Here is a 25,671-nt window from a genome sequence, read left to right on the forward strand (position 1 = left end):
AGGCTCTCACTGGTTACTACAAAGTGCAAAACTTAACACAGAAAGGATACATCCTCATGAAACTGGAAGAACATAATGACCTATTAGATACATGGCTGTTGACTGAATTCTTACTCTTCACAGAATTAAAGTTATTTGTATGATTAGTAACAAACAAAAAAGTAGAAGCAAACAACAAACAAAAGCTCCAACCATAACAACATTTCAGTGACAGAAATAACACCAGATAAGCTTTAATGCACATTCTGGCACTCTTTGATAACACATGACAATTCTGAAGACTAAGCTGTGCAGGAAGATGCATACAGCAGCAGCATGTTATGCATGCACATCAGCTCACAGGTTCCCCCTAGTAAGTGGTTAGTGCCAGTCATACATTCCTGCGTCTCACACATTAGTATCTACCGTGATGGCTGATTTGTGTGTTGTGATGACTCAGAATTAATTCACTGTTAGAAGCTGCAGGTTTCAGAAAGTGCCTTGTGAAAGTGAGTGGTTGATGCATTCTGTGCTTTGCCTATGCATGGATGCGTGCAACTGCCAGGTTACAGTTGCCTGCTGCTCCCAGGACCTCCTTGCTACGATCTTATAATTACCATGTCTTGATTCAATAAGAATTCTTGGGCAGGCCACACAAAACAAAACCAACACTGACATCAGATGGATGCTTAGCAGGTTACAAAAAGAAAAAAGAAAAACAAACCAGAAACAACAAAAGATTACTTCAAATGAAGCTTGATTGGACGTGTTGTTGAAAAGGTGCTCAAATTACCTGAACCGCTTTGTTTGATCTTAAACATGGACCGGGGGCAGCTGCAACGAGCTCCGAGCTTTGGCACATTCCATTATATGAATGGTAGTGAATTTATAATGGAATGGTATGGATGGTTTTTATAATCAGAAAAACACACTGACCTTAACACTACACAGGTGGAGCAGCATAATGACCCGCCAATTGTAAGCGCATCAATTCCTGGGGAAAAGTTCAATGAGGTTAACTCAGCATGTATCCCACAACCAACATAAGCGACATTTTAAAACATTGCTTTTTCCACAAAAAACTGTTTGTCTTTGCCAACATTTAATTGAGTTGCTTCACTGTTCGGCACCAAGTATGTATCTTACCTATGTTAACAGTGTACTACATTATGCTTCAGTAGATCTGGACGTTGTCATATACTTCAATGCTGAAATACACGTGTTTAAAAAAATAAGAATGGCATTAACTATAATCAACTTTTCAGACTGTATAAGATTAAGCATCATATTCATTTCACGTAGAAATGGAAAGAAAACAAGAGGTCTGGATATAACAAGAGACACTATTGGTGGATCTTCAGCTTCATTGCAAAATCCTCACGTTGGGTGAGCTTAGATGGGAAGCAGCCCATCAGCATTTCTGCTTCCCATCAATTTATTGATGTCCTGGGATACTCGTGGGGACCAAAAGCAAAGGAAGTTAATTTCAATGTACCATACTTGAGCTGACATAACTCTAATAGTCCAAGATCAGACCACGAAATACAGTGAACGAACCTAATCAACCTCAACTAGTATTTCCAAAACCCACACATTACAAAACTATACAGAGAGAAGCAGTGAAACAAAGAGAAACTTCGATCTGAATCTGGGAGAACTAATGGGAAAGGACAGAAAGCTCTCCAAACATGCAATAATAAAACTTTTAATTTAAAGAGTTTACATCCACAATTCAGACACAACAGCAACATCTACGTCTATATTTCAATTCAGTCTCCCTCCTTGTCTTTTGTGACTGCAGCACACAGACACTTTACAGCTTCTCCATTGCTCCAGCCAGGAAAGCACTTCAGCAACAAGACAGTTCAATATCCCCATTTCCTTGCGTCATGCGCCTCTGGTGACTGCCATCCCACCCTGACATTCATTCGCACCATCAGTTTCCGCTGTATGCTCGGCAACAGCTGAGGAGGGAAAAAAGTCCTATAACAACATGACTGAAATCACTACTAAAATTGTCAATTCAACAAAAACACAAAAATGAATACAAGAACCAAAAATGACGGGCAAGGTAATGGATTTAGGAAGAAGTTCTACTGCTCAGAAATGTTAAGCTAAAAAAGACTTATAGAAAAAAACAATGCCATTTGATTCTACTTGCCTGAGATTAAAAGGCATTCAAAACACGTAATAGCTATGAAATTAAACAAAAGTACACATTGCTTTGTCATCTCCCTCTACCTTTCAAAAGGCACTAAATCTCATGGACATTATCCATTTTAGTCCCAAATTTACCAACTGCCTATAGTCTGGTGGCCCTTTGCTTTTATTCAAAAAGCATATTTACATTGGAGATAAAGCAGGGTGATCCCAAAGTTAGGCAACGAGCCATATCATCTTTAAAGACAATCTCAGAAAAGTTAACCCACACACACACTTTTTTCAGCTGTCCGTTAAGACTGCATACAACAAAAACTCTTCCAAATAAGCAGGACTGTAAAACCACTTCTCACAACTACAGTCACTGTAAATTTTCTTCAGTCACACAGAAGCTGGTTTTAAACCTAATAGCTTCACCTACAGCAAGAAGTAATACACTATTTTCCTTAATGTTTCTGCTTTTAGTGATTTGGGAAAAATAGCACAGGTCTCTTCCTTACCCAATTCTAATGCAGCTTTCACAGTGAGAAAGTTTCGTGCTCCACAGGCAATGAGAAAAACCCACAGCCCCACTCCTTCAAAGCCACTCACACCGTACCACCAGGTTATGCAGACCAGGGATGCTGCATGACTGAAGTAAAATTCTGGAGCGAGGAAGAGCTTCCGGACACGCACCCCCCTCCCTGCCTCCTGCTGTGCTGAGTGTGGCTGCAGCGAGCAACACAATCCCAAGGTGTTGCAATAAATTTTCTTCCCCCTCCTTCCTCAAAGCATCTCAGCATTACAGACCTCAAGTCACTTAGTTTGTGAATGGGAAGCAAAAATAAACTGATATATCTACCTACCTAAAGTGGCTCACATATCATGCAAAACTTCAACTGAGTCACAGAAATGGGGTTTTTTTGCACTGAGACAGGATGTGTTGTGATGCCTTCACACATTTAATCCAGAAAGAGCAACATCGCTCTGAGTTTCTAGCAAGCCTGACAGAAGCCCCAGCTACCAGCACCCCGTCCGGCCACAAATGCCCCATGGGGCAGGGGTGCTCCAGTGCCACGCTGCGGACAGGGCTCTGGCCATTTACACCCCGGCATATTTACACCCCGGCTCCATGACAAGCAGTACGTATGCCTGTATGTGTTCAAACTTTAGTAGCAACAGATAGGAAAAGCGCTGTCTTACACATGAATAGATTTACTCAGGGGTACATTTATGTTAAATCAAGTGCTTCAGAAATGTAATTATGGTTGAAGTGCACTTCAGGTAAATTTGAGAGCCTGTGATCAGATAGTCTATCATCACCCTGATGAACACTGTTTTCTGGATTTCTTTGTTGTCTGTCTTTCATCACCTATGAACTCCTGTCTTTACATTTAGATTGCACATTTCCTGGCACTTTTGTTTGGTTTTCATGCAGCACTCATACAGCATTTGCCCTCCCCTTCTCAGTCCATGACTGGGTCTGCCAGTTGCTATTGCAATAAAATTCTAAAAAGCACTTATTTTAATAAATGCGTACACAAACACATTGTCTCAAGGGCCAGGAAAATCAGTAGTATCATGTTTTGAGCCTGTATGATAAAGAGGTGAGAGGAACAGACTAAATACAGGAGCTGTGCTGTTTGTGTCAAGACTACTCGTGGCACAAGTACCCATTCATTTTCTAGCTGAGAACAACAAAGGTTTTCAACAAAGTCAGCCCTGCATCCACAGAAGACGACTAGTTTCTTCTGAGCTCTCTGTACGAGATTAGCATGATCCAGGAGAAAAGTGGAAAGTATGGAGGAGAGTCCCTTTGGTAGCAAAGTTTTCCTAACCTATTTCTCCTTCTGAAAACATGGGGGAATTCAAGTTGATTAGATTAATATTTACTCTTTCTCCTGATTTCTGTTTTTATCTCTTTCACCTCCCCTAACACCTTCTATTTCATCACCCATCATTTAACATTAAGATTTCTTGTTTGCTATCCAGCTCTGACAAGCCCAGCTGTGCCTGAACAACTCTCCCTTCAGGTTTCCTATCTCCTTTATTTGTGCTGTTACTCAATTTCCCCTTCTCCTCCTCCACTTTTCATTTCCTTCTGGTTTGTCCCTCTCCATACAGAAACCATTGCTAGTCTCTGCAGCTGATGCTTGACCACCTTATCCTGCCTCAAGTAATGTCTGGGTACTTTCTGGATTTTTCTGCTTATCATACAAGTATATTAACATCATCTTTATGCAAGCCATGCCCTGCCTGAAGCGATCCTAAGACTCATATCCTGCTGGTACCTGCCATCTCACTTCAAATCCCTACTCAAAAACACTTTCTGCAGGAAGTGTTTAGGAAATAAATAAAAAAAACCAAAACGAATCTCTGATGATGGTGAAGCTGGCAGGCAAACAGCTAAAATCAATACCTGTTTTACATGTTTACATACATGTGCACACATCTACTTGTACATGATTACATTTCTCCTGTATCCTTGCCTCCTGCTGCTGCCCAGGTTTTCTATATTGCTTGCTCTCAGCCCGTGAATGCGCCTTGGGGTACTCTGTATAGTAATTAGCCCAACAGACCTCCAGTCGCGGTGTGTAGTACTGGTTAATAACAATTCAGTCTTTGCGAGACAACCTATCCAAGGCTGAAAAATTATTTCATTCAGTGGTCAAACAGTGTGTTTCTAGAGACAGTGAATACTTGCGTTCAATATGACACTGCTTGCGCAAGGGCTGACCTGGCAGCACAGAGAACAGACAACTGCCCAACTATTGAGCCACCACTTCAGGCTAAGATGCAGCACCACACCCAGCCATGCTAACAGAAAAGACAACATGCTTTTCTGTCAAGAAACTATTCTGCTAACAAAAACAGAAGCGTAGATATGTTTTTTCCTGCAGATATGCTTTTCTGTTCCTCTGTCACTCCCTTCTTCGTTCACCCCTGCCAGCATGAGCCCCAATATGCCTGCTGCATGGTTTAAGCGCTGTCTTTGCATTGAAGGGATCAGAACAACACTGAAGAGATCAGAATGACTTTTTCTTTTAATGTCCACAGATTGATATTTGAAAGGTTCTTCAGTTTTTAGAAAGAACAGAGAAAGAAAAGTAGTACTGTTTATTTATGCTAGAAGTGTTTATTCTTTCTATCTCAACAAATGAAAACACGTAAAAGAAACTCTTGCATTTTTCAATTTTGGTAGTTACATCTGCTGGCTGAAGCCACTATTTTAACACACCCAGCCACAGCAGGAAATATATAAAATCCCTTAGAATGAATGCTCAGTTTTTCAACTGCAAGACAAATACTAATTCTCATGTGTAAATTAGCCAAATATCTCACAAACTCGTATACAAATTAGACATTTTCTTCTCACTTCAGTAGAAAAAAAGAAAAAGAATGTAATGTCATTAGGAAAAATAATTAATATGTTAATTGAGGATTTTAATTGCCCAGAGACAAAACTCAGTTGCCTTGAAATCTGGCTCAAAATCAGAATTACATCTGTTGTGGAAAGCACTTGAGCTTTTTCAAATAAAGGCACAAAATCTGTATATATTAATATAAAAATGAAACCTCTGATTGTTTTACACCAAAGGCAAATTAAAAAAAGACAGCAATGCCTTCATTTTTCTTCAGGTGAGATCTTCCATTTGCTAATCTGCAGATCTACCACATTGTTCTCAATTTGCAGCCCACTCTTGGAAGGCACCATGTAGTAATATCAACAACAAATAGCTGACATTATTCTAAATGGTATATTGTACACGATATTATTCAGGGGTTGGACTAGATTTTTAAAGATCCCTTCCAACCCAAACCATTCTGTGATTAAATGATGCTACATTAAGATGAAGTTTAGAACTACGGTACTGAACCAAGACCCTCCATGAAGCAAAGAGACATATGAGCATGAAACAAACCTCACAATTCCTGTCCCCAACAAGGAGACATCTCAAACGCCTGCCCACTTGAGATGAACAGAGACCAAAGAGAAAATGAGACAGTATTCACTACTGTAGTAAGCTGTGGTCTCAGGACAGTTCGTCAAATTTTTTATAGGCATTGCAAAAAGGAGGAGTTTTAAAAAGAGGGAATGGAAACAGGATGATAGATCATTTCCTTTGCCTGACAAGTGGGAAGGACAGCAAGGAAGAGCCTGTGAAGATTAACAGAAGTGGAGTCAAGCATTCTAAGGATGTTAGCAACAAAGACTGACCAACGGCAGTGCTGAACTCTTGGTGGGGAAGGAAAGATGGCAGGAAGGGCGTCCACAGGTCGGTCGTTCCTCTGAAGACAAGCAGCTGTTTGAAATAATCTGCAGAAACAGGAGCCAACAAAGCAAAAAGGGGGCAGAGAGAAAGAGAGAAAATACAGATCGAGGAACACACTCTGTAGGTAGAGGATGCTTCCAGCAGTGCTGCTGACAGATACAAAGCACAGGACATCCACTCCTACAAAGGATATTGCAATAACTGAGGCCTTAGGGAATGAAACACTGGACAACGACGAGCTGGAGAGCTCCAGAAAGCTTCTCCTACAGAGCCCATCTCAACCAACCAATTTATTTCCAGCATCATCTCCTATCCTCAGAGAATTTCATGTTCTGAAAGAGCACAAAATTCTTCTTGCTTTGATGAGCCTCTGGGAAACTAGGCTTCTCAGCAATCTCTCCTTCCTCCTCTGGATTTTGGCAGGCTATTCAACTTCCTTGGCTGTACACATAACACTAGGGCTACCAACAGCACACAATTAAAACTAAGCAAGTTGGTATTACTGCACCAACAGCAAAGGTTGGGGTTGATGTTTCTGCATCATCAACATTAGTTATCCCCTTCTCATATGTGGTGAAATGATGTGTAGGTCTGTTTCTACCTAGTATTTTGGTTAGCAATAACATTTTCTGGGAGAAGTGGTCCATAGATATTTTTGATTACTTCTTCCACTTTTTTCTTTTTCTTATGAAGTAAATTTCATGCTGATGACAGGCATCGGCAGTTCAACCACTGGGCACAAAAGACTTCTGCAAGTTATGGGACAGCTGCAGGACCAGCAGCTGCCAAACTCCTCCTAGAGCTCTGCCACTGGGACTCAGTGCTGGCCTGAGTAGAAAACATTTTGCCTGACGAGGTGGAACTGTGTACACCGCTGCATCTTCAGATGGAGTAATTTCTCACCGTTCCACTGGCTCCAATATACTATAATTAACAGATGGTTGAAGGGACTGGCTTCAGGTCTTCAGTCTCTCCCTGACAATCGTGATTTTCCTAGTGATGTGGATACTTGGCAGTACACTGACTTAAGCAGAAAAACAGTTTAACACAGTCCATCAGTCACTTGTGAAATGAAGTTGGATCCAAACTGCTGTTGTAAAGGATCAGTGGAATACTAACATCTGCAGATGAGTTAATGCTTACCAAATGAAGTTTACCACTGAATGAGCTGTAAACATCAAGCACAAGGAAAGCTGATCCATCTCCAAAAGAACCAGGCACGAGTGAAGAGTCAGCATTTGCACCCCTTGTCCTGTCTCTATAATCCTGTATTTGCAAATGCAATCTCAGGGTCTATCTAGGAGCATCCTTTTGCTAAAGAGACAAGGAAACAGAGAAGACTTCAACAAACAGCACAGATAACAGTGATGCAGTAAACTATTATGGTATTTTGTATTCGAGCAAGATGTTAAAGCTATTAGTCCTACAGCAGGAAAAAGTACAAGACAAAACTTTATGTAGCACTGCCTAAATGCCATTACTCCCCTCTGACTGCAACAAATCACTAAAGCCTATGTTTGCAAAACAGCATGCTTCAAGTATAACAAATTGCTGCTGGACCTCTCTGGAGCTGGCCATCTCCTCAACTTATCTGATGAATTGTGACACAGAAACATCCAACTATCTATTAACAGCACCAGCAGCATCTTCTCCCAATTGTTCAGTGCAGTGATCAGTATCTGCAGACTACAGCTTACATTTAATTGGCAAAAAAGAGGGGGGGGGGACAGGACGAACAGAAAAGAAAGCAGCAAGCTCAGCAATAACAAGCTTCTACTGTAAATGATAAATACTAGACCCTTCTACTCCTGTTTCTAAACCACCACCAGAAATCTTAAGGCTACACTGCCACAACACTAACTCTAACTGCTACGCAGGCAGCAGACAAGGTTCAGCATCCTTATTATTTCAGTGGAATTACCCCACACACCACTTTCATCCTCCTTTCGCTACAAATATAACCACATGCTATAAAACAACAAACTGGCACTATCTATGCCAAAGTCATGAATTTCTTACCATATTAAATACTGAGTTGGATAGTTCATGAAACATGGAAGTTATGGTAAAGAGATGTTTGAGAGGTAGATCCACTATATAAAAGGATTTTGCAAGCTGTGATACACTAGACTTTTATTTGCTTTCCCATAAACACACAGACAAAGGTTAACACAACAGCATCTCAGCAAGTTGCATTTAGAATTGCACTATCTACTTCTTCAAAGCAATATTCACAGACCAACTTGTTAATGGAAGATATAAAAAGGAAGAGATTGAAAATTGTTTTTTCCTCCTTGGAAAAAAAAATTCCCAAACCAGAAGCATTATTTCTGCTAACTGGTTGGCTCCAGTTCACTCCACATAAAAACCCCTCGGGGAGCACTTGCACCAAGTCTCAACAAGCATGTTCTTGGGAATCGAAAAAGTAGAAAACCCACACCATCTCTAAAGTTACAAGCAAGCTAAACATATAGACAAGCTGAAATTTTCTACACGAATAAAATGTAGAGCCACAACAATTACTGGATAGTAGTAATTGCTAATTGTTTATCCAGCAGTCCACTTTCACAGCATTTCAAGCTGGCTATAAGGAAATAAGATTTTTATACTTAGTAAAAGTGATAAATAGGGTAATGAATCAGGCAGATAAAAGGCAACACTAGGCTATATTAAAGGCCACTGAAGAAGGCAAGTGCTGTTTCTCAAATAGACAGACTTGAGAAGGAAACATTAAGAAGAGCAGGACACATTCACCAGAGGGGAAAAAAACCCCAGCTTATCTTCACAGAAACCTGCCCACAAGGACAACAGCCCAGTATGTCCTACCTAGACCACTAACATCCCACTACTTGCAACACACTGTCTTCTAAATGGAAAGCACAAGATGAACTATGTTTTTTAAAAATGGGCCACTTAAACAATTCCCATCCAAACAGTGTCAGACAGACAATGTTCCATCTTCTCTTAAGTATCTCAGATGGCCTGGATAAAAAACAGTTACTTGCAATTGATTATATCCTTTTATTTTTAATAAGATACAGGAAATAATAGGGTGAAATTCCTGTACTGCTGAAGTTGATTATAATTTGCCATTAACTTCCTAGGGTGAAACAGTGGTGCCATTAATCACACCTTGCTTCCCCATTAATTTCACCCTATAAAAAGGGGCAGTAGGTTAAATGAATTTAAAAAGAAAATCAAAGCAAGGTCTCACTTCCATAAGTGTAACAGTATTTGATTTTTTTTTCCTTTAAGAATTGAAATTAAGTGACTACAACTCTCTCAGAAAAACAGATATCAAAGATATGAGTAAAAGAATGTTTCTATCTCTGTCTTCCATAGTGTTATTTCCCATTCTGGAGTAAGATAAAATAACTTCTGAGTATAATCTTTTCCAAAACAACATTTATTTACTTGACCACATTTCATCATTTCTGTAACCCTGAGAATTTAAAGGACAGTCTTACCCAAGAAGGTAAACAAGTATGTAATGAAATCAAATTTTTTTTGCAGAGGAGCTGATTGATTTCCTCTTCTGCTCTCCCTGGACCTGCTTAAGACTACTTCTGTATATAGAACACCTGCAGCACCAGAAAGAAGCCAGTAAGATTTTCTTCTAAATGTATAGTTCATATGCCCCCTGTGGACCACAGGTTCTCTGAGAGTTCAAAGTCCCTGAAGCAATCGCAGCTGAGCTGAGGATTTCAAGAGTGTCCATTGCTGTCTCTTCATGGATGACAGTCTCAGAGCAATCTAAACCCATGCAAAGCAAGAAAAAATAAAATGCATCTTTTCAGAGAGGAGAATTCTGTAACCAGTAAGAAAGAGAGGAAATTCCTACCAGCTCCTAAACAACAACACTGTCAGGTGAAACTACCACTCCAGATGAAAAAGTTTCCCTTAAGAGTAAAGGAAGATTAAGTGTTGAACTTGAGAATAATTTTTCATGCATGTTTCCAGTGTCCAGGGATTGCTGTCCTAAAGAAATCTCCCTTGTATCATTATATTAGTATTTGCTTTCATTGGTTCTCTGTCCAGTTTGACCCTAAAAGATATGTGCACTTGCACATACAACTTCTCCCTGCTCATGCCTCTGTTCTCTACACTTGGTGCTTAGAAAAGCTCCAAAGACTCATTGTTCTTGTGCAGTACTTTCTCTCTCCACTTACCACGGCCTATGCCTCTAGTCATTCCACCTCAGTTGCATGGACAGGATTTTAGAAATACAAGTTAAAAAACCTAATAAACATCATACTCATTTACAGTATTTTTCTATTACCTTGAAAACAATATTCCTTCACTACCCACCAAAAAAAAATAATCAATGGTGGGCAACAAACAAGCCATCATTTAACATTTGTCATCACACAGATTTGACTATATCTGTAGTTTAAACAACATATTACTATCACAATATTTCTACTGTATGCCATACTTTGGCTTATTCATAATTGAATACAATACATGAACAATCACCTTATTTAATCAGACAATCTGATTAAAAACTCTCTAGTATACTCGTTTTTGAGTTACGCTAGTGGCTAAGATGAAAGGATCAGTATTCTATCTGATGCCAAGATTTTATACCACAGAGTCATCTCACCCTAAAGAACATTTAGTGCATAACAAAAAAATAAAAATCAGATTCACAACTCTCATTCCTTTGTATCAAAACATGGAGTTAATCCCCTCTTTCTTAATACAATTCATTATACATGATCATTTCCTTGTTTTGGTGTATTCTTCTATTTTTTTGGTGTTTTTTAGCTGTCCTAAAAAGATGACTTGCTACATTAAGAGTGCTCTTTCCTCTTCTGACATTAAAAAGTCTGAAATTGCACACGGTTGGATCCGAAGGCACAGTTAGAACTGTCTTCCAGTAATAGAAAATGAAAATACACCGCTGTCTTGTGTAGGCTAGTGTGAGTCTAATCACCAGATTTGTTAGAACTAAGACTAGCTCCATCTCTAGAGACCACATCATTGTCTGACCACAAACAGTGGGCCCAGACAGAGGACTCCGCAGGTGGTTCCTGTGGCCTGTGACAGGAGACCACAGTGGGTGCTGCATCAGTCTCGGTCTGGCCTCACCATCTATGAGGACACAGTATACAATCATCTAAGAGCACAGCCAATCGACGTGGATCCGTTAAGGGATAGATAACGTTAGCAGAAATAGGGGATGGCAGACGGCGCTACTCTGGGTTCTCTTATGAGCCTACCTCCTGTGGCAGTTTCTGTGCAAAGAGGGAGCATGGAGGGATGGGGCAGGAGATGAACAACTCTGATGGACAAGGATTTGGACAGTCTAGCGCACCAAGCTGCAGAAGATGCTAAGTATGAAAGTGATGCAACATCCATTTTAAACCAGGAGACAGGTTTTTTGCCCCGTCTCCCTCCAGCACTGCACTTCAAGCCTGGCCATTCGACTTGACACAAGACAGCAGGCACGCTTGTTCAGTGTCATGCAGCACGTCAAGATCCCGTCCCCTGGGGCCTGCAATGGCTGGCAGCTATTATTACTCTTAAAAGTGCACACTATCATCTCAGGGGGTTTGAACTGAAGTGGCTGTCTCCTGGAAATAGTCTGTCTCCTCATTTGTACAGCCATTGCTCAAGCAGCACGAAGTGGAGGAACTTGGAGGTGCTCAGGGCAGTCCTATCTATTGCCTCTCACACAGCCTAGCCTGTTCCTTCACGTTACGCATGCAGCAAATTTGCGTCGATGACAGTTCTACCTGATGTACCAGCCTCTTATCTCCAACGCGCATGTTTACCAGATGGCGTGCGATTGTTGCGGCTACGTGGGTTTGCAGCTAGAACAGCCTCTGCAGAATGCAGTCTGCAGAGGTGGATAGTTTAAATGTATATTACATCATTATAAATAGACTTGAGAGCTAAATCCTGGAACTAGCCCATGGTATTAATTCTAATTTAGTGTGGGCCCGATTCCAAATGGGTGACTATGCATGCAAACATTCGTCTGAGTGTACAATTGGTTGTTATGAACACAAAATTATTTCTTGCACTTATGCATGCATAATTTACATGCACTAATTTAGATACCAAAGTAATTCCCTAGCAGAATTCCAGTGATCAGATTTAACTTGAAGACTGCTGTTAAAAAAAAAAAAATCACAGTAGTATATTCTTTAGCCACATAAAAAGGAAGTAACTGAGAAATTCACTGCTGTTTCTATGATTAAAAAAATCTTCAGTGTAAACCTATCATTTTTCAGCTGACTGCTGGGGTTTTTCCTCCCTGAAATTCCCCAGTTAATTTCCCCCATATAATTTGATTTCTCCTAATACATATTCTAGATTGTGGCATATAAGTACAGTCATCCATTAAAAATACTCAGCAGGATGTGAATACTGTTAAGTTGCATGTTTTCTGTCATGTGTACCTGAGTTTCATGCTTATATGTACAAAAAGCAAAACTCCTCTCAGGAATGAATACCCAGCTTCTCAGTTTTGAAGTGAAATACCAAACAAGGGAACCCAGCGAACCACGAGTGACCTAAGAATCATAATCTAAGAAAGATCTAACTTGTATCAAGGAAATCAAGAAAAGGAGGTTAGGCAAATTGAGCTGATGAACAAGTAAAGTGGAATTATTTCTCTCCAGGTAATTCTCATGATAAAGTTGTTTGTGTCCTTTCCAAAATAAACTAATAAACATTGATTGAACCCATGTCACATCAGCTGCCTGGAATCAAGATCATACAGAACTCAGGCAAACTCAGCATCAAGCACACCATTAGAACAGGAGCACCCAGAAAACAGGACCTAGGTAGACAAAGACAGACCAATTTTTCCATGCACTGTTGCCACACTGATTTTCCTTTTTTTGTCACCTTTATTTAAAAAGGAAAGGGGGTATATTTTAAGGTACAAGAGATTTTTAAGAGAATTCTGTATTTTGGAAGGTGTGAGGCTTGTTTATTAATAACTCAATTCTACCAGTCTGAGCATTTGCTTCCCTAAAAGGTGCCTGGAAAATTACTAATTTTCCAAGTCACATACTCAAGATGTTAATTTGCAAAGTAGAATCCAAAGACTGGTGTTCATTCAAGTTAAGCAAATTTGTTCTTGACTATTGTGTTGGGTTTGCGTGGCAAGGTTTTGGTAGTGGGGGGGGGCGGGGGGGGGGGGCCACAGGGGTGGCTTCTGTGAGAAGCTTCCCCTGTGTCTGACAGAGCCAATGCCAGCCGGCTCTAAGACGGACCCACCGCTGGCCAAGGCCAAGCCAATCAGCGCCTCTGTGATAACATATTTAAGAAGAAAAAAAAACTGTTAGAGAGAGCTTTTTGCAGCCGGAGAGAGGAGTGAGAAGATGTAAGAAACTCTGCAGACACCAAGGTCAGTGCAGAAGGAGGGGGAGGAGGTGCTCCAGGCGCCGGAGCAGAGATCCCCCTGCAGCCCGTGGAGAAGACCATGGTGAAGCAGGCTGTCCCCCTGCAGCCCATGGAGGAAGGATGAGGGGGTGTAGAGATTCCACCTGCAGCCCGTGGAGGACCCCACGCCGGAGCAGGTGGAGGCACCTGAAGGAGGCTGCGGCCTGTGGGAAGCCCACACTGGAGCAAGTTCCTGGCCGGACCTGTGGACCCATGGAGAGGGGAGCCCACGCCAGGGCAGGTTTGCTGGCAGGACTTGTGACCTCGTGGGGGACCCCACACTGGAGCAGTTTGCTGCTGAAGGTCTGCACCCCATGAGAGGGACTCCATGCTGGAGCAGGGGAACGATGAGAGGAGTCCTCCCCCTGAGGATGAAGAAGCGGCAGAAACAATGTGCGATGAACTGACCGTAACCCCCATTCCCCGTCCCCCTGTGCCGCTGAGGGGGGGCGGAGGTTGAAGCCAGGAGTGAAGTCAAGCCCAGGAAGATGGGAGGGGTGGGGGGAGGTGTTTTAAGAGTTGATTTTATTTCTCATTCCTCTACTCTGTTTTGCCTAGTAATAAATTAGATGAATTCCCTCTCTAAGTTTGGTCTGTTTTGCTCGTGACAACAATTAGTGAGTGATCTCTCCCTGTCCTTATCTCGACCTACAAGCACTTCATTATACCTTTTCTCCCCTGTTTAGTGAATGAGGGGAGTGAGAGAGCGGCTCTGGTGGGCACCTGGCCTCCAGCCAGGGTCAACCCACCACAGCTATAACTCAGGTAGAAATAAGGCCTTGTATGTGACAATAGACATGTATGGGAAAAGTTTTCAAAAATAACCTCTCATGAAATAGGCTTCCCAGAGCTACTGGTCCTGCATACAAGCAGTAAAATATAGTCTGGAATTTCCCTTGCCTCTTTCACTATCCTTCATTACTGTTCACTGTGATCAGAAGACACTTAGAAATGTACTGATACCCTTTATATTCAATTAGGAGAGGTGGAAATAACCTTACCAAACCAAAGATGTAATGATTTCAATTCAGCAAATTATGACATATTCTTAACTATATGAATAAAACTATCAAAGCTAGTCAAAACAATTATACATGCATTTGTAATCAAACTGGCATTTAAGAATACAATCACTATTGCTTGTTAAAGTTTGTTTCTTGTTGGGATTTGGAGAAATCTCTGCTGGAAGATCCATTCTGCATTTCAGCCTTTTTAAGGAAACGGAATCCAGCAGTAATTCATTTTGCAATTTGAACAAATATTTATATTACCGTGTTGTATGGCCCTTAATTTATTTTTTATATATAAAAACATGTGCACACACACATATATCTATGCATGTATATATGTATCCTTATTTGTCAGCATAACTTATACATTATATCTCCTTACAGATTTTTTTTTTAATTAAAAAGCACTGCATACCATGAGAATATCTTATTAAAGTGAGATTGTATTTAGGGTAACTTAAAAGACAAGGCACTGTTCATTAAATTGGAAGGATGCATTTTCCCATCACAGAACAGTTCTGAGCATTTCAGCTTGCCTTGATTGATACGTTACGTTTGGCAGTTTCTCCAGCCAACATGGTGTTTTTCAGTCTAGTTGAAAAATGCTCTTTAGGTCTTTATTCAGAGAGAACAAAGGAAAAGATGTGAGTTGCAAGCAGGATTATTGTAAATATTTGGCAAAAAAATGCTGTTACCTATTTTGGAGCGCTCAAGGGGTTTTGGGGTGAGGGAATAAATAGCAGAGTTAGTTACTAAGATTTAATTACAGCTTTTACAATATTTGGTATTCTTAGAATGTATGAAACAGTAAAAATCTTTTCTTTCTATATCGTGAGTTTCCAGCTTTAATTTTTCAGAGAATCTGGAAAAGGTCAACCCTAAAGGCCTACAAGTCACGAGACAAATTTAAAATAGGTTTTCCTTCTCACAAACCTCATTTTTTCCATAAGACAATTTCTTGGCTTCTGGTTCTTAACTCATATTTTTAAGGACTCGGGACGTGCAATAAAGAATTAGAGATAAAAGAGACCAAGATGCAGGTGGGGAGCTTGCAGAAGAAGAGATTTGTGCATTTGCTTGTGCGCTGCATTTATGATGCAGAACCACACACCAGCTCATGTGGAGCTGCCTTGGCTGCCCCCACTTCCAGCGCACAGCATAGATGTACCTGAAAACCAGGCAGGTGAACATGAGCACACCAGAAGAGACTTGAATGGGGCAGGCAGGCAGGCAGCCTTATGATGCTTGTCGTTCATGTTTTCCCTAAACAATTCCTGGCTTGCAAACAGCAGAAGGGACAGCATAGCATTTCTCATCTAACCATCAACTGTAACTTCAACTAAAACCACATGATACAAAATTAACAAAACCCATGAAAAGCCCAGCCAAGAACTTTTTCTTCAGGAGACACAGGCTGACACCCACATTGGAAGAACACCAACACAGCCAAGACAATGCTCTCAAGGGAAACAGATTTAGGTGATGGTTACTTTTAATCTACTTGAGCAAAAGGTAATTCTACTCCATTTCCCTCCTGGATTTTTTTTGATTCTTAAAGATTGACAACACTGTTGCAAAAGATTGCATCCCACTGAGACCTGTCAAATGCAGTCAGCTTGGGAATAAATATTAGTCTGGGTCCTGCAAACATCTGTACAGGTGAATAACTTAGAGCATGCCTGAGTGCAAAGCTATTTACTTGCCAAAATGTTTGTAAGACGGGGCAATGGGTATGAAAAATATGTGAAGAAACAATTTTAACAGTTCACCACTCAAGCAAACACCTTAGTGGAATTTCATGTATGGCAAAAAGACACTTTGTTACCTCAAGTGCCTTCTCCCAAACTGAAAAAAGCTCCTTTTGAGAAAAAGAAGTTAGGAAAACCAAAGCCCTGATAGAAATTAGTCTGGCCAGGGATGTCAAGGGCAACAAGAAAAGCTTCTATCAGTATGTCAGTGATAAAAGGAGGACGAGGGAAAACGTGGGTCCCCTCCGGAATGAAACGAGTGACCTGGTTACCCAGGATATGGAGAAGGCTGAGGTACTCAATGACTTCTTTGCCTCAGTCTTCACTGGCAAATGCTTGAGCCACACTGCCCAGGTCACAGAAGGCAGGGACTGGGAGAATGCAGAACCACCCACTGCAGGAGAAGATCAGGTTCGAGAATATCTAAGGCACCTGAAGGTGCACAAGTCCATGGGACCTGATGAGTTGCATCCACAGGTCTTGAGGGAACTGGCGGATTAAGTGGACAGGCTGCTCGCCATCATATTTGAGAAGTCCTGGCAGACTGGCGAAGTTCCCGCTGACTGGAAAAGGGGAAACGTAACCCCCATTTTTAAGAAAGGTAAAAAGGAAGACCCAGGGAACTACAGGCCGGTCAGTCTCACCTCCATGCCTGGCAAGATTATGGAGCAGACCCTCCTGGAGACTATGCTTAGGCACATGGAAAACAAGGAGGTCACTGGTGACAGCCAACACTGCTTCACTAGGGGCAAATTGTGCCTGACAAACTTGGTGGCCTTCTATGAGGGGGTTACAGCGTCGGTGGATAAGGGAAGGGCAACTGATGTCATCTACCTGGACTTGTGCAAGGCATTTGACACTGTCCTGCACGACATCCTTGTCTCTAAATTGGAGAGACAGATTTGATGGATGGGTCACTCAGTGGATAAGGAATTGGCTGGATGGTCACACTCAAAGAGTTGTGGTCAATGGTTTAATGTCCAAGTGGAGAACAGTGATGAGTGGTGGTCCTCAGGGGTTGGTACTGGGACTGGCGCTGTTTAGCGTCTTTGTCGGCAACATGGACAGTGGGATCGAGTGCACCCTCAGCAAGTTTGCCGACGACACCAAGCTCTGTGGTGTGGTCAACACGCTGGAGGGAAGGGATGCCATCCAGAGGGACCTTGACAGGCTGGAGAGGTGGGCCCGTGCAAACCGCATGAAGTTCAACAAGGCCAAGTGCAAGGTCCTGCACGTGGGTCGGCGCAATCCCAAGCACAGCTATAGACTGGGCGAGGAATGGATTGAAAGCAACCCTGAGGAGAAGGACTTGGGGGAATTGATCGATGAGAAGCTCAACAGGAGCCGGCAGTGTGTGCTTGCAGCCCAGAAAGCCAACCGTGTCCTGGGCTGCATCAAAAGAGGTGTGACCAGCAGGTCAAGGAAGGTGATCCTGCCCCTCTACTCCGCTCTTGTGAGATCCCACCTGGAGTACTGCGTCCAGCTCTGGGGGCCCCAGTACAAGAGAGACATGGAGCTGTTGGAGAGAGTCCAGAGGAGGGCCACAAAGTTGATCAGAGGGCTGGAGCACCTCTCCTGGTGAGGACAGGCTGAGAGAGTTGGGGCTGTTCAGCCTGGAGAAAAGGCGGCTCCAGGGAGATCTAATTGCAGCTTACCAGTACCTGAAGGGGCCTACAGGAAAGCTGGAGAGGGACTGTTTATCAGGGAGTGTAGTGACAGGACAAGGGGTAATGGGTTCAAGCTGAAGGAGGGTCGATTTAGATTAGATATTAGAAAGGAATTCTTTACTGTGGGGGTGATGAGGCACTGGAACAGGTTGCCCAGAGAGGTTGTGGATGCCCCATCCCTGGAAGTGTTTAAGGCCAGGTTGGATGAGGCTTTGGGCAACGTGGTCTAGTGGAGGGTGTCCCTGCCCGTGGCAGGGGGGTTGGAACTAGATGATCTTTGAGGTCCCTTCCAACCCAAACCATTCTATGGCTCTAAGTGGTTTCACTGTCTCAGAAAGGGTTTCCAAAACAATCTTATGATGGAAAGTTTTAATATACTAATTACAGAGATCACAGCCAGTTCCTACAATTCTTTCTTCTGCAGTAAACGCACTACAAAAGCAACATAAATACATTGAAATTTAGTAGTCATTTTATCCACTTTGTCACACCAATTTTATATCTACCTGTAGATTTGGCATCAAAGCAAGTACATTGGGTTAGCAGTGATGCAATGAATTAGGGAATCAGCCCCTTCAGATTTATACATTTTCCACTCTAGCAGAAAGTTAAATGAGCACTACATTTTCCAAAGGCTAAAAGCCCATGTTTTTTTCCTAATAACAATTTTAATTACTCATTAATTTATTATGGATAGCTATAAGCAGTGAAATTCTAAGAGATTCATTTGGCATACAGAGATCAAAAAGAGTCCTTTTGGCAAAAAGCATCCAAACTTCCTCATTATGCAGCTTTTGCCTTTTCCCCACCAGTAGTTGTATTTTAAGAAATGTGTCCATACATGAACCAGGTTTAAGAATGAAAAGTGTCTGGAGAAAACTGGAAAAGCTTCCCATCAGATTTAATCAGACTGTGAAGATCTTGGGCTCCTTAATTCAAAGGCAGAATACTGTAGCAGTACCAGAAGCAATGGATAGGATCAAGACCCCATTGTAGCAGCAGTTACAAAAAAAAAAAAACAGGTGAAGAGAAAATAACTGCTCAAAAATGCTTAATTTAAAAAGACAGAAAATGGAAATATGAGTTATCCTTACTTTGTAACCAGTGAAATACAGTGTCCCTTTGCACACCATGTTAATCTGACATTCTGCAAGCACTCAGAAATAGACCCCTTGTACTTAAGCATTGATCCACTGCCTTTGCTTTAAGGCCATTTTTCATATTCTTTGAAATATTTCTACCCTCTGAATTATGAAAGCTCTGACCTCTGAAGATAGTAACAGAAAGCCTGTCAAAACCCAACATATATTCAAAAGATGTGATAAAGTGTGACAAAAAACCCAATTCTCCTTGAAAAAAATCATCTGGTCACATAAGTCATGGAAGTTCTTGTTATCCTCTAAGTATTTTTTATATTGCAAGAAAAGAAACCACAAAGTGTTTTCAAGACATTTACTCATCTTCTTTTGAAAAGGTCCTTTACTCATAAGTGCTATAAGCCAATAATGATGAAAAATGGTTTTGTTTTCCCATGCTGACTCCAAAATCTCTTCTGATCACTTAGTAGTCAACCACCGCTGATGTATAGCTTTAATTATACCATCACACAGTTATTCCTTCATATCTCACCCCTGCTTGCTCCTGCTGTGCCAATAAAGAGTGGATTCTAGCTCCCAACATTCACCATAACAATCAACTCTATTTCACAACTGGCTAACTGAAGCCATGACAGATCCCTATATGTTACAAGCTATTATGAATTACAGCTAATTAAGATAGTCTGAAAAATGACTTACTACTGGTAGATGCCAGCTCAGATATGGAAATCTCCTAATTTTGTCTTGGTGAAATCCAGTAAGTCAGAGTCTCCTTGGAAAGTCACCTAATGAGTTGCTTGACAGCTACCAATCGTTCATTTGGGATTGGGGAAATAGCTTATTTTTTGATAAAATCTTAATGGTTGCTGCTTCTTGAGGTTAAATGGATCTTACAAGACACATTACACATCACAGCCCTTGGCCTATCCTCCAAGTTACTACAATTCAGGTAGCAATGGTTAACACCATACTGAACCAGAGCAAACATGCCCTGCAATGAACCATCTTCATTCTGTCTACTCACAAAGGACCATGGGGATACAGAAAAGCCATATAAATAATGGAGCCCATCTTACCAGCTTTTTTTATGAATTCAGCACAAAGCAGGGGGGAAAAGGCATAACTTTCATAAGGACTCTTCAGGACCGAAGGCAGGCTTCTCAGCAGCAGCAGCTGGCAGGTCAACATCTCTCCTGTTGTGTACCAACACAAAGGCACTTGATTTTTACATGAAGCCTCCCCTCTTTGCATACAGTATTGATCTGGGGCTGGTTTTATTTAATTTAATGCTGAATTCTCACTAGGGCTTTTCTTTCTCTGTTTTGGGTGCCAGATCTTTTTTGTCTCTCAAGCAGATCTGGAGAATGCACTTGGGGTTGGCAGCTCCTTGCCAAAGTTCCTGGTGCAAATGTTCACCTCTTAAATTGCCTTTGACTAAACCAGTTTCTACCTATGATGGCATAAGAGCCACTGTTTGCAAAGGGAAAGAAACCAATTGTCCCATGTAAAACAAAACCAGGATTTTCCACATATCTGTTTCCTGAGATAGAGGCTACAGAGTTCCTGAAAACCTCTTGTTTCCACAGAATAACACAAATTGAATATATTTCTCCTTTACAAACAACAACACAGACAAGTTAAAAATTAAGATATAATGGTCAAAAAGAAAAGTAGTAGGCCAGGGTGTCTCCTGGTAACTACTCTGAGGTTAATCGCATTGTAGAAATTAAGTTGGCCCAAGTTCACTATGTATTTAAAGCCAATTAAAAAAATTAGGCTACCACCAATTTAAATGTCAGTGGTTACAAATACTGAGGGGTTTTTTCTTAAAATTACAACTTGGAGACACCACAAAATTACTTTCTCACATACATAACACACTTAAGTTTGCTTCATTGCTATCCTTCTTTCCTTTAAAGCATAAGGCAGTGATTTACATGTCTCCATGGAAAGGAAGAGTAGCCCAAAAGTGAAAATACAAGCTAGGGATTTTACAATTTTCTCAAAGTTCTGCAAATCAACTCCAAAGCAGCAGGATCCCCAAGGTAGAAAGATACAAATAACCAGAAGTGATCAAACTGTCTGACTTACTGTTGTTACACTCTCATCTTTGTTGCTACCACAATGGCATTGGAGGAAGAGAGAAATCAGACACTTTGCAAGCTGACCCTAACCCAACAATGCAGGCTGGATAAAAAGCAGCCCCAGGAAACTGCCCAAGAAACAGCCCTCAGTATCTCACAGTAAATCTGCGTGATCCAACTGCTAATTAAGAGTCCATCCCTGGTAAAGTTATTAATCTGGCATCCTTACAGAATCACCGAAGCCTAGAGTTGCAGTGAGTAGCATCAAGCACCTTTAGCTTTGCTCCAGCCCCAGGCACGCAGCCAAGATTCAGCTTTACGAGTCATCCAAAGGCAAGGGGCTACATTCTTTCAGAGTTGATTTAAAGCCCTCATAAATAAGCAAACCAACAAGTTAGGGCCTAGAGAGACGCTGTGCCCTATGACATTGCCCAATTTCTGTTGTACTTCATGTCAAAAGGCAGCACAGAGGCTTGGGTTCAGCTTTTTTTCTTCTCTCCTCACAGTACCTATCAGCCTGACCAATGATTTTGGCCACACTATTTTTTATTTTTTGTTTTTGCAACGAAGAGATGGCAATAGCTGGTGCAGATTGCTCTCCTGGTCCAGATAGTGGAAGCAAGGGAATTATTTAATTGGTAATTGAGGCCTAAAGGACACATCTAAAAGAAGAAAGCCTAAGGCTAGGTAAAATTTAATTCAGTCTCTGAACTAGAGAGAACTTCCCTGATTATGTTACTCCAGACACTGAACTCACCTTCCACAACGATAAAGCATTTTTGTGCAAATCTCAAAGAAATCACTCTGAACATCACAGATAAGCCATTATTTTGAGGAATTGTCACAACAGGGGGGGCAAAAAAGTAATATGAGAACACTAATGTAAGCCTTTAAGTGCCTCCTACAAATCACGGAGGCGGCAGAAATAGCAATGGAAAAAGACAAACCCAGGTTTTATTTTAAGTTTGGATTTGAAAGCAAGTCATGTTGAGATCCAGGCAATTATTTTGTAAGTGATATGAAAGAACAGGGCTTTTTTTCTCCTCCTGTAGCCATCCTTGTTGTTTTTCTTTCCCCCCTACGCACACAGCTTGTCACCATCCAAGCTATGCCTGTGCTCTGAGAACCGTAATTCCACTGATCTCTGACAAACATGCCTAAGAAATGCAGCAGCTCCTAGCACACATGGAGCACAAATCCCTGTGCCATCCCTGGAACTGTTCTGCCCCATCCCTGGAAGTGTTCAAGGCCAGGTTAAATGGGGCTTTGGGCAACCTGGTCTAGTGGAGGGTGTCCCTGCCCATGGCAGGGGGGTTGAAACAAGATCATCTTTAAGGTCCCTTCTAACCTAAACCATTCTGTGATTCTATGATCTTCCATCATCACATGCTTTGCACCCCATGGCCAGCCACATCAGCTAGATGGCGAGAAAAGATGACTAGAACCTAAGCCTCACACTGTACCAGCATTTGCTGGTTCTCAACTCTAAGGAGCCTCCAGAAGAACAGATGAAACAGGCTCTGCCCCTTGTTGGAATCATACCCCTTCTTGCTTTCTTCATCAAAATAGTTATTTTGAAAGCAGCTATAAAGGATGCGAGGAACAAGCACAGTAAAAAGCAGTCATGCCTCCCCTCTCCTACCTCCTCACCAACTTATACTATATCCTTTGGACCTCCACTCACAAGGTAGAGCTTGGACATGACAGAAAACTGCTGAACTGTGGTTCTTCGTTAGCTATGTAGGACACAGTGGCAAAATTCACTGCCTCCGTTCTCTTCTCCTCTCAAACTGACACCTTACACAGAGCCGAGAAGAAAGTAAACAGGTCTACTACACAAAGCGCCATCCCAACATTGGAAGAGCACTGGTTAAGATCCTCCAAGGAAGAGCAGTAAAGACTAGCTATTTGGACTGTGATGATCTCTTAATTGTAAATGACTATTTCTGAAGATGCTGCACACCAATTCCTCTTACCTCAGAGGTAAGAGTTGTGAAAGTATAGAGCTGGAGGTGCTCATCATCTCTGCCATCACTACAGCCAGTACAATCGCTTAGCCTCCCTTGAGGCTTGTTACACAGCGGGGCGGGGGGGAAATGACTGCTTTTTGTAGAGGTTTCTGGAAGTTCCAAAGTTCACAAAAAATAAAGTCCAAGGAAAAAAGACCCAGAGACAACTATTACAGGATCACAGATTACAGGGGAGGAATAGCCTATGATACCACCGGGCCATTAACCTCACATTTTAAGTGAAAAAGTACTGCTTGCTGTGTGACACTGGAACAATAACCTGAGGAAAACTAATACCCTTATATTTTAGAGACCACCCTGAGAATCACATAAAAGCGCATTTCCTCACCATTAAATTAAGAGCAGACAACATTGTTGGTTTTCAACTGTGCAGTGTCTCCAGTGCTGTGTAAAATTCATCTTCTTTTCCCATTTAGGTCATTTCACTGGATATCTTTTCCATAAGAAAGCTACAAACATTATCTCCACAGCATTCTCTCAGCATCAAACCTGTTCAAGGTGGCAGAAAGCTAGCTTGCATAATTTACCATATCTAGTTGTCTCTCAAGAGATTTTTAAGGCTTAACTCCCTTCTGCAGGTTGAAATTTTCAGCCACTAGCACAGCAGCCTTGAGGTAGATTTATGTACTGTTGTTCATGCATGCAGGTAAAACTGTTTGGATTCAGAAATCGCTGCAGAAGACCTGGCTGCACATAATAATAAGTAAGTACCAGTCAGTATCCACACAATTGGACCTTTTTTTGACATTTAATGGATTTTTTGCTCCGCCAGGAAACCTGGATAGATGACTCCTGATTGCCAAAGATCACTACTTCAAACTCTGCCTACAGCTCCCAGTAGAACCCACTGGCTTTTGGGCTAGCTGGTTTGTTCTCAGGGTAGAGACAGAAAGGATGAAGGAAGGCTGGAGATTATGGCACTGACACAGACTCAAAACCAGATTTGGCTCTGCCAAAGAACATCCTGCACAGTCAGTTTAGTGTCTGTGCTGCAAAACTAGGATAATCAACAGTGTTACTGTGATACCACCACTTGTCTGGCCTCTCAAACATTTAAACAGTAAACTCTCATAGCAAGGGTTGTGCTTTATTTTGTGCAATGAGCACAAAATACAGAGTGATTCTGATCTCTGCCAGAGTCTCCAGAAGCACCTTCCATACCATTCACACAACCACCATACATACTTTTGGAACGCTAAGGCAGCAAGATCCTGCCACTGCTACCATTCCACATTCAGCTGCTTTCCATAGTTTTGCTCTAGAAATGCGTGGAATTAGCAGCTCCAAGTCTGATACTCAAAGCACCAATATGAAGAGTAACATGAAGTTTAACTTACACAAATGAGTAAAAATGACAGAGGGGCCTAAAAATTAGAAAAGATTTTAAAGCTTTTTAAAGTTTCAGAATATCCACTGCCTCTATAAAAAGCACAGTGTAGTGAGACAGAGATATTTACATCCAAGCAACTAAGTGTGGATATCAAAATCACTAACCACCCACTAGAACGAATGTGGACAAATGGCTTCCAAACCAAGTTCACCCACTTACAGGTAACTTAGAGTTTTGCACCTCCATGCATCATCCAGTTTCCCCATTCAATCCAGTCTGGACCACCAAGGCCTCACCAGAAATTGAGAAAACCTGACCTTGAACTATTACATGTATGGCTGAAATGAGTTGTCCAAGGCAGTATGTTATCTACATCATTTCAGTAAGAGTTAAAACTAGATTATGCATTTTAGCAGACCTCTTTATTGCCAATAAAAATTATTTCACCTAAACAAGTTTTAAGGGAGTCATAGAATTTTTTTTTAAAAAAAGTATTACTTCATCAATGGTAGGATTCTGTAGAGACAGACTGGAACTCAGCCCAAAAACTTTGGGAAATCAAACCCGAGTCCACATTTAAATATGTAAAGTAAGATCTCAGTTGTTGGGACTGGAATAATCAATCCTGACCTCATCACATATTAATAAAACTTCTAAAAGTTCTATTTACTTTCTCTAAAAAAAATTCCCCCCAAAGCCAAACCACATTGGAGCTCTGAACAGTGAAATAAAGATTTACTTGGGAGTAAATCCCAGAAGTCAGAGCTTCATGAATGAGACTGCAGGATCCCTCAGTAAGAGGTTGTCTTGGTTTCAGCTGGGATAGAGTTAATTTTCTTCCTAGTAGCTGGTATAGTGCAGTGTTTTGGATTTAAGATGAGAATAATGTTGATAACACACTGATGTTTTAATTGT

The 25,671-nt window shown here is 41.4% G+C and overlaps 1 protein-coding gene across 6 annotated transcripts in view; it reads right to left on the reverse strand.

Moving 5' to 3' along the window:
- Positions 1-25,671, reverse strand: part of HECW1 (HECT, C2 and WW domain containing E3 ubiquitin protein ligase 1) — a 280,062-nt gene that overhangs the window by 212,029 nt on the left and 42,362 nt on the right. The window contains exons 2-3 of one of the 6 annotated variants that reach the window (XM_054817596.1): positions 1,126-1,187; positions 916-973 (exon numbers count right to left, since the gene is read on the reverse strand). The exons of 4 other annotated variants lie outside the window; for them this stretch is intronic. In XM_054817596.1, the coding sequence (XP_054673571.1) occupies positions 916-942 (27 nt within the window). In that variant the 5' untranslated portion in view covers positions 943-973; positions 1,126-1,187. The remainder of the gene's footprint in view (positions 1-915; positions 974-1,125; positions 1,188-25,671) is intronic. One more of the 6 variants, XM_054817595.1, reaches the window with a different exon arrangement.

This window comes from Grus americana, chromosome 2, assembly GCF_028858705.1.
Source record: "Grus americana isolate bGruAme1 chromosome 2, bGruAme1.mat, whole genome shotgun sequence".
NCBI lineage: Eukaryota > Metazoa > Chordata > Aves > Gruiformes > Gruidae > Grus > Grus americana.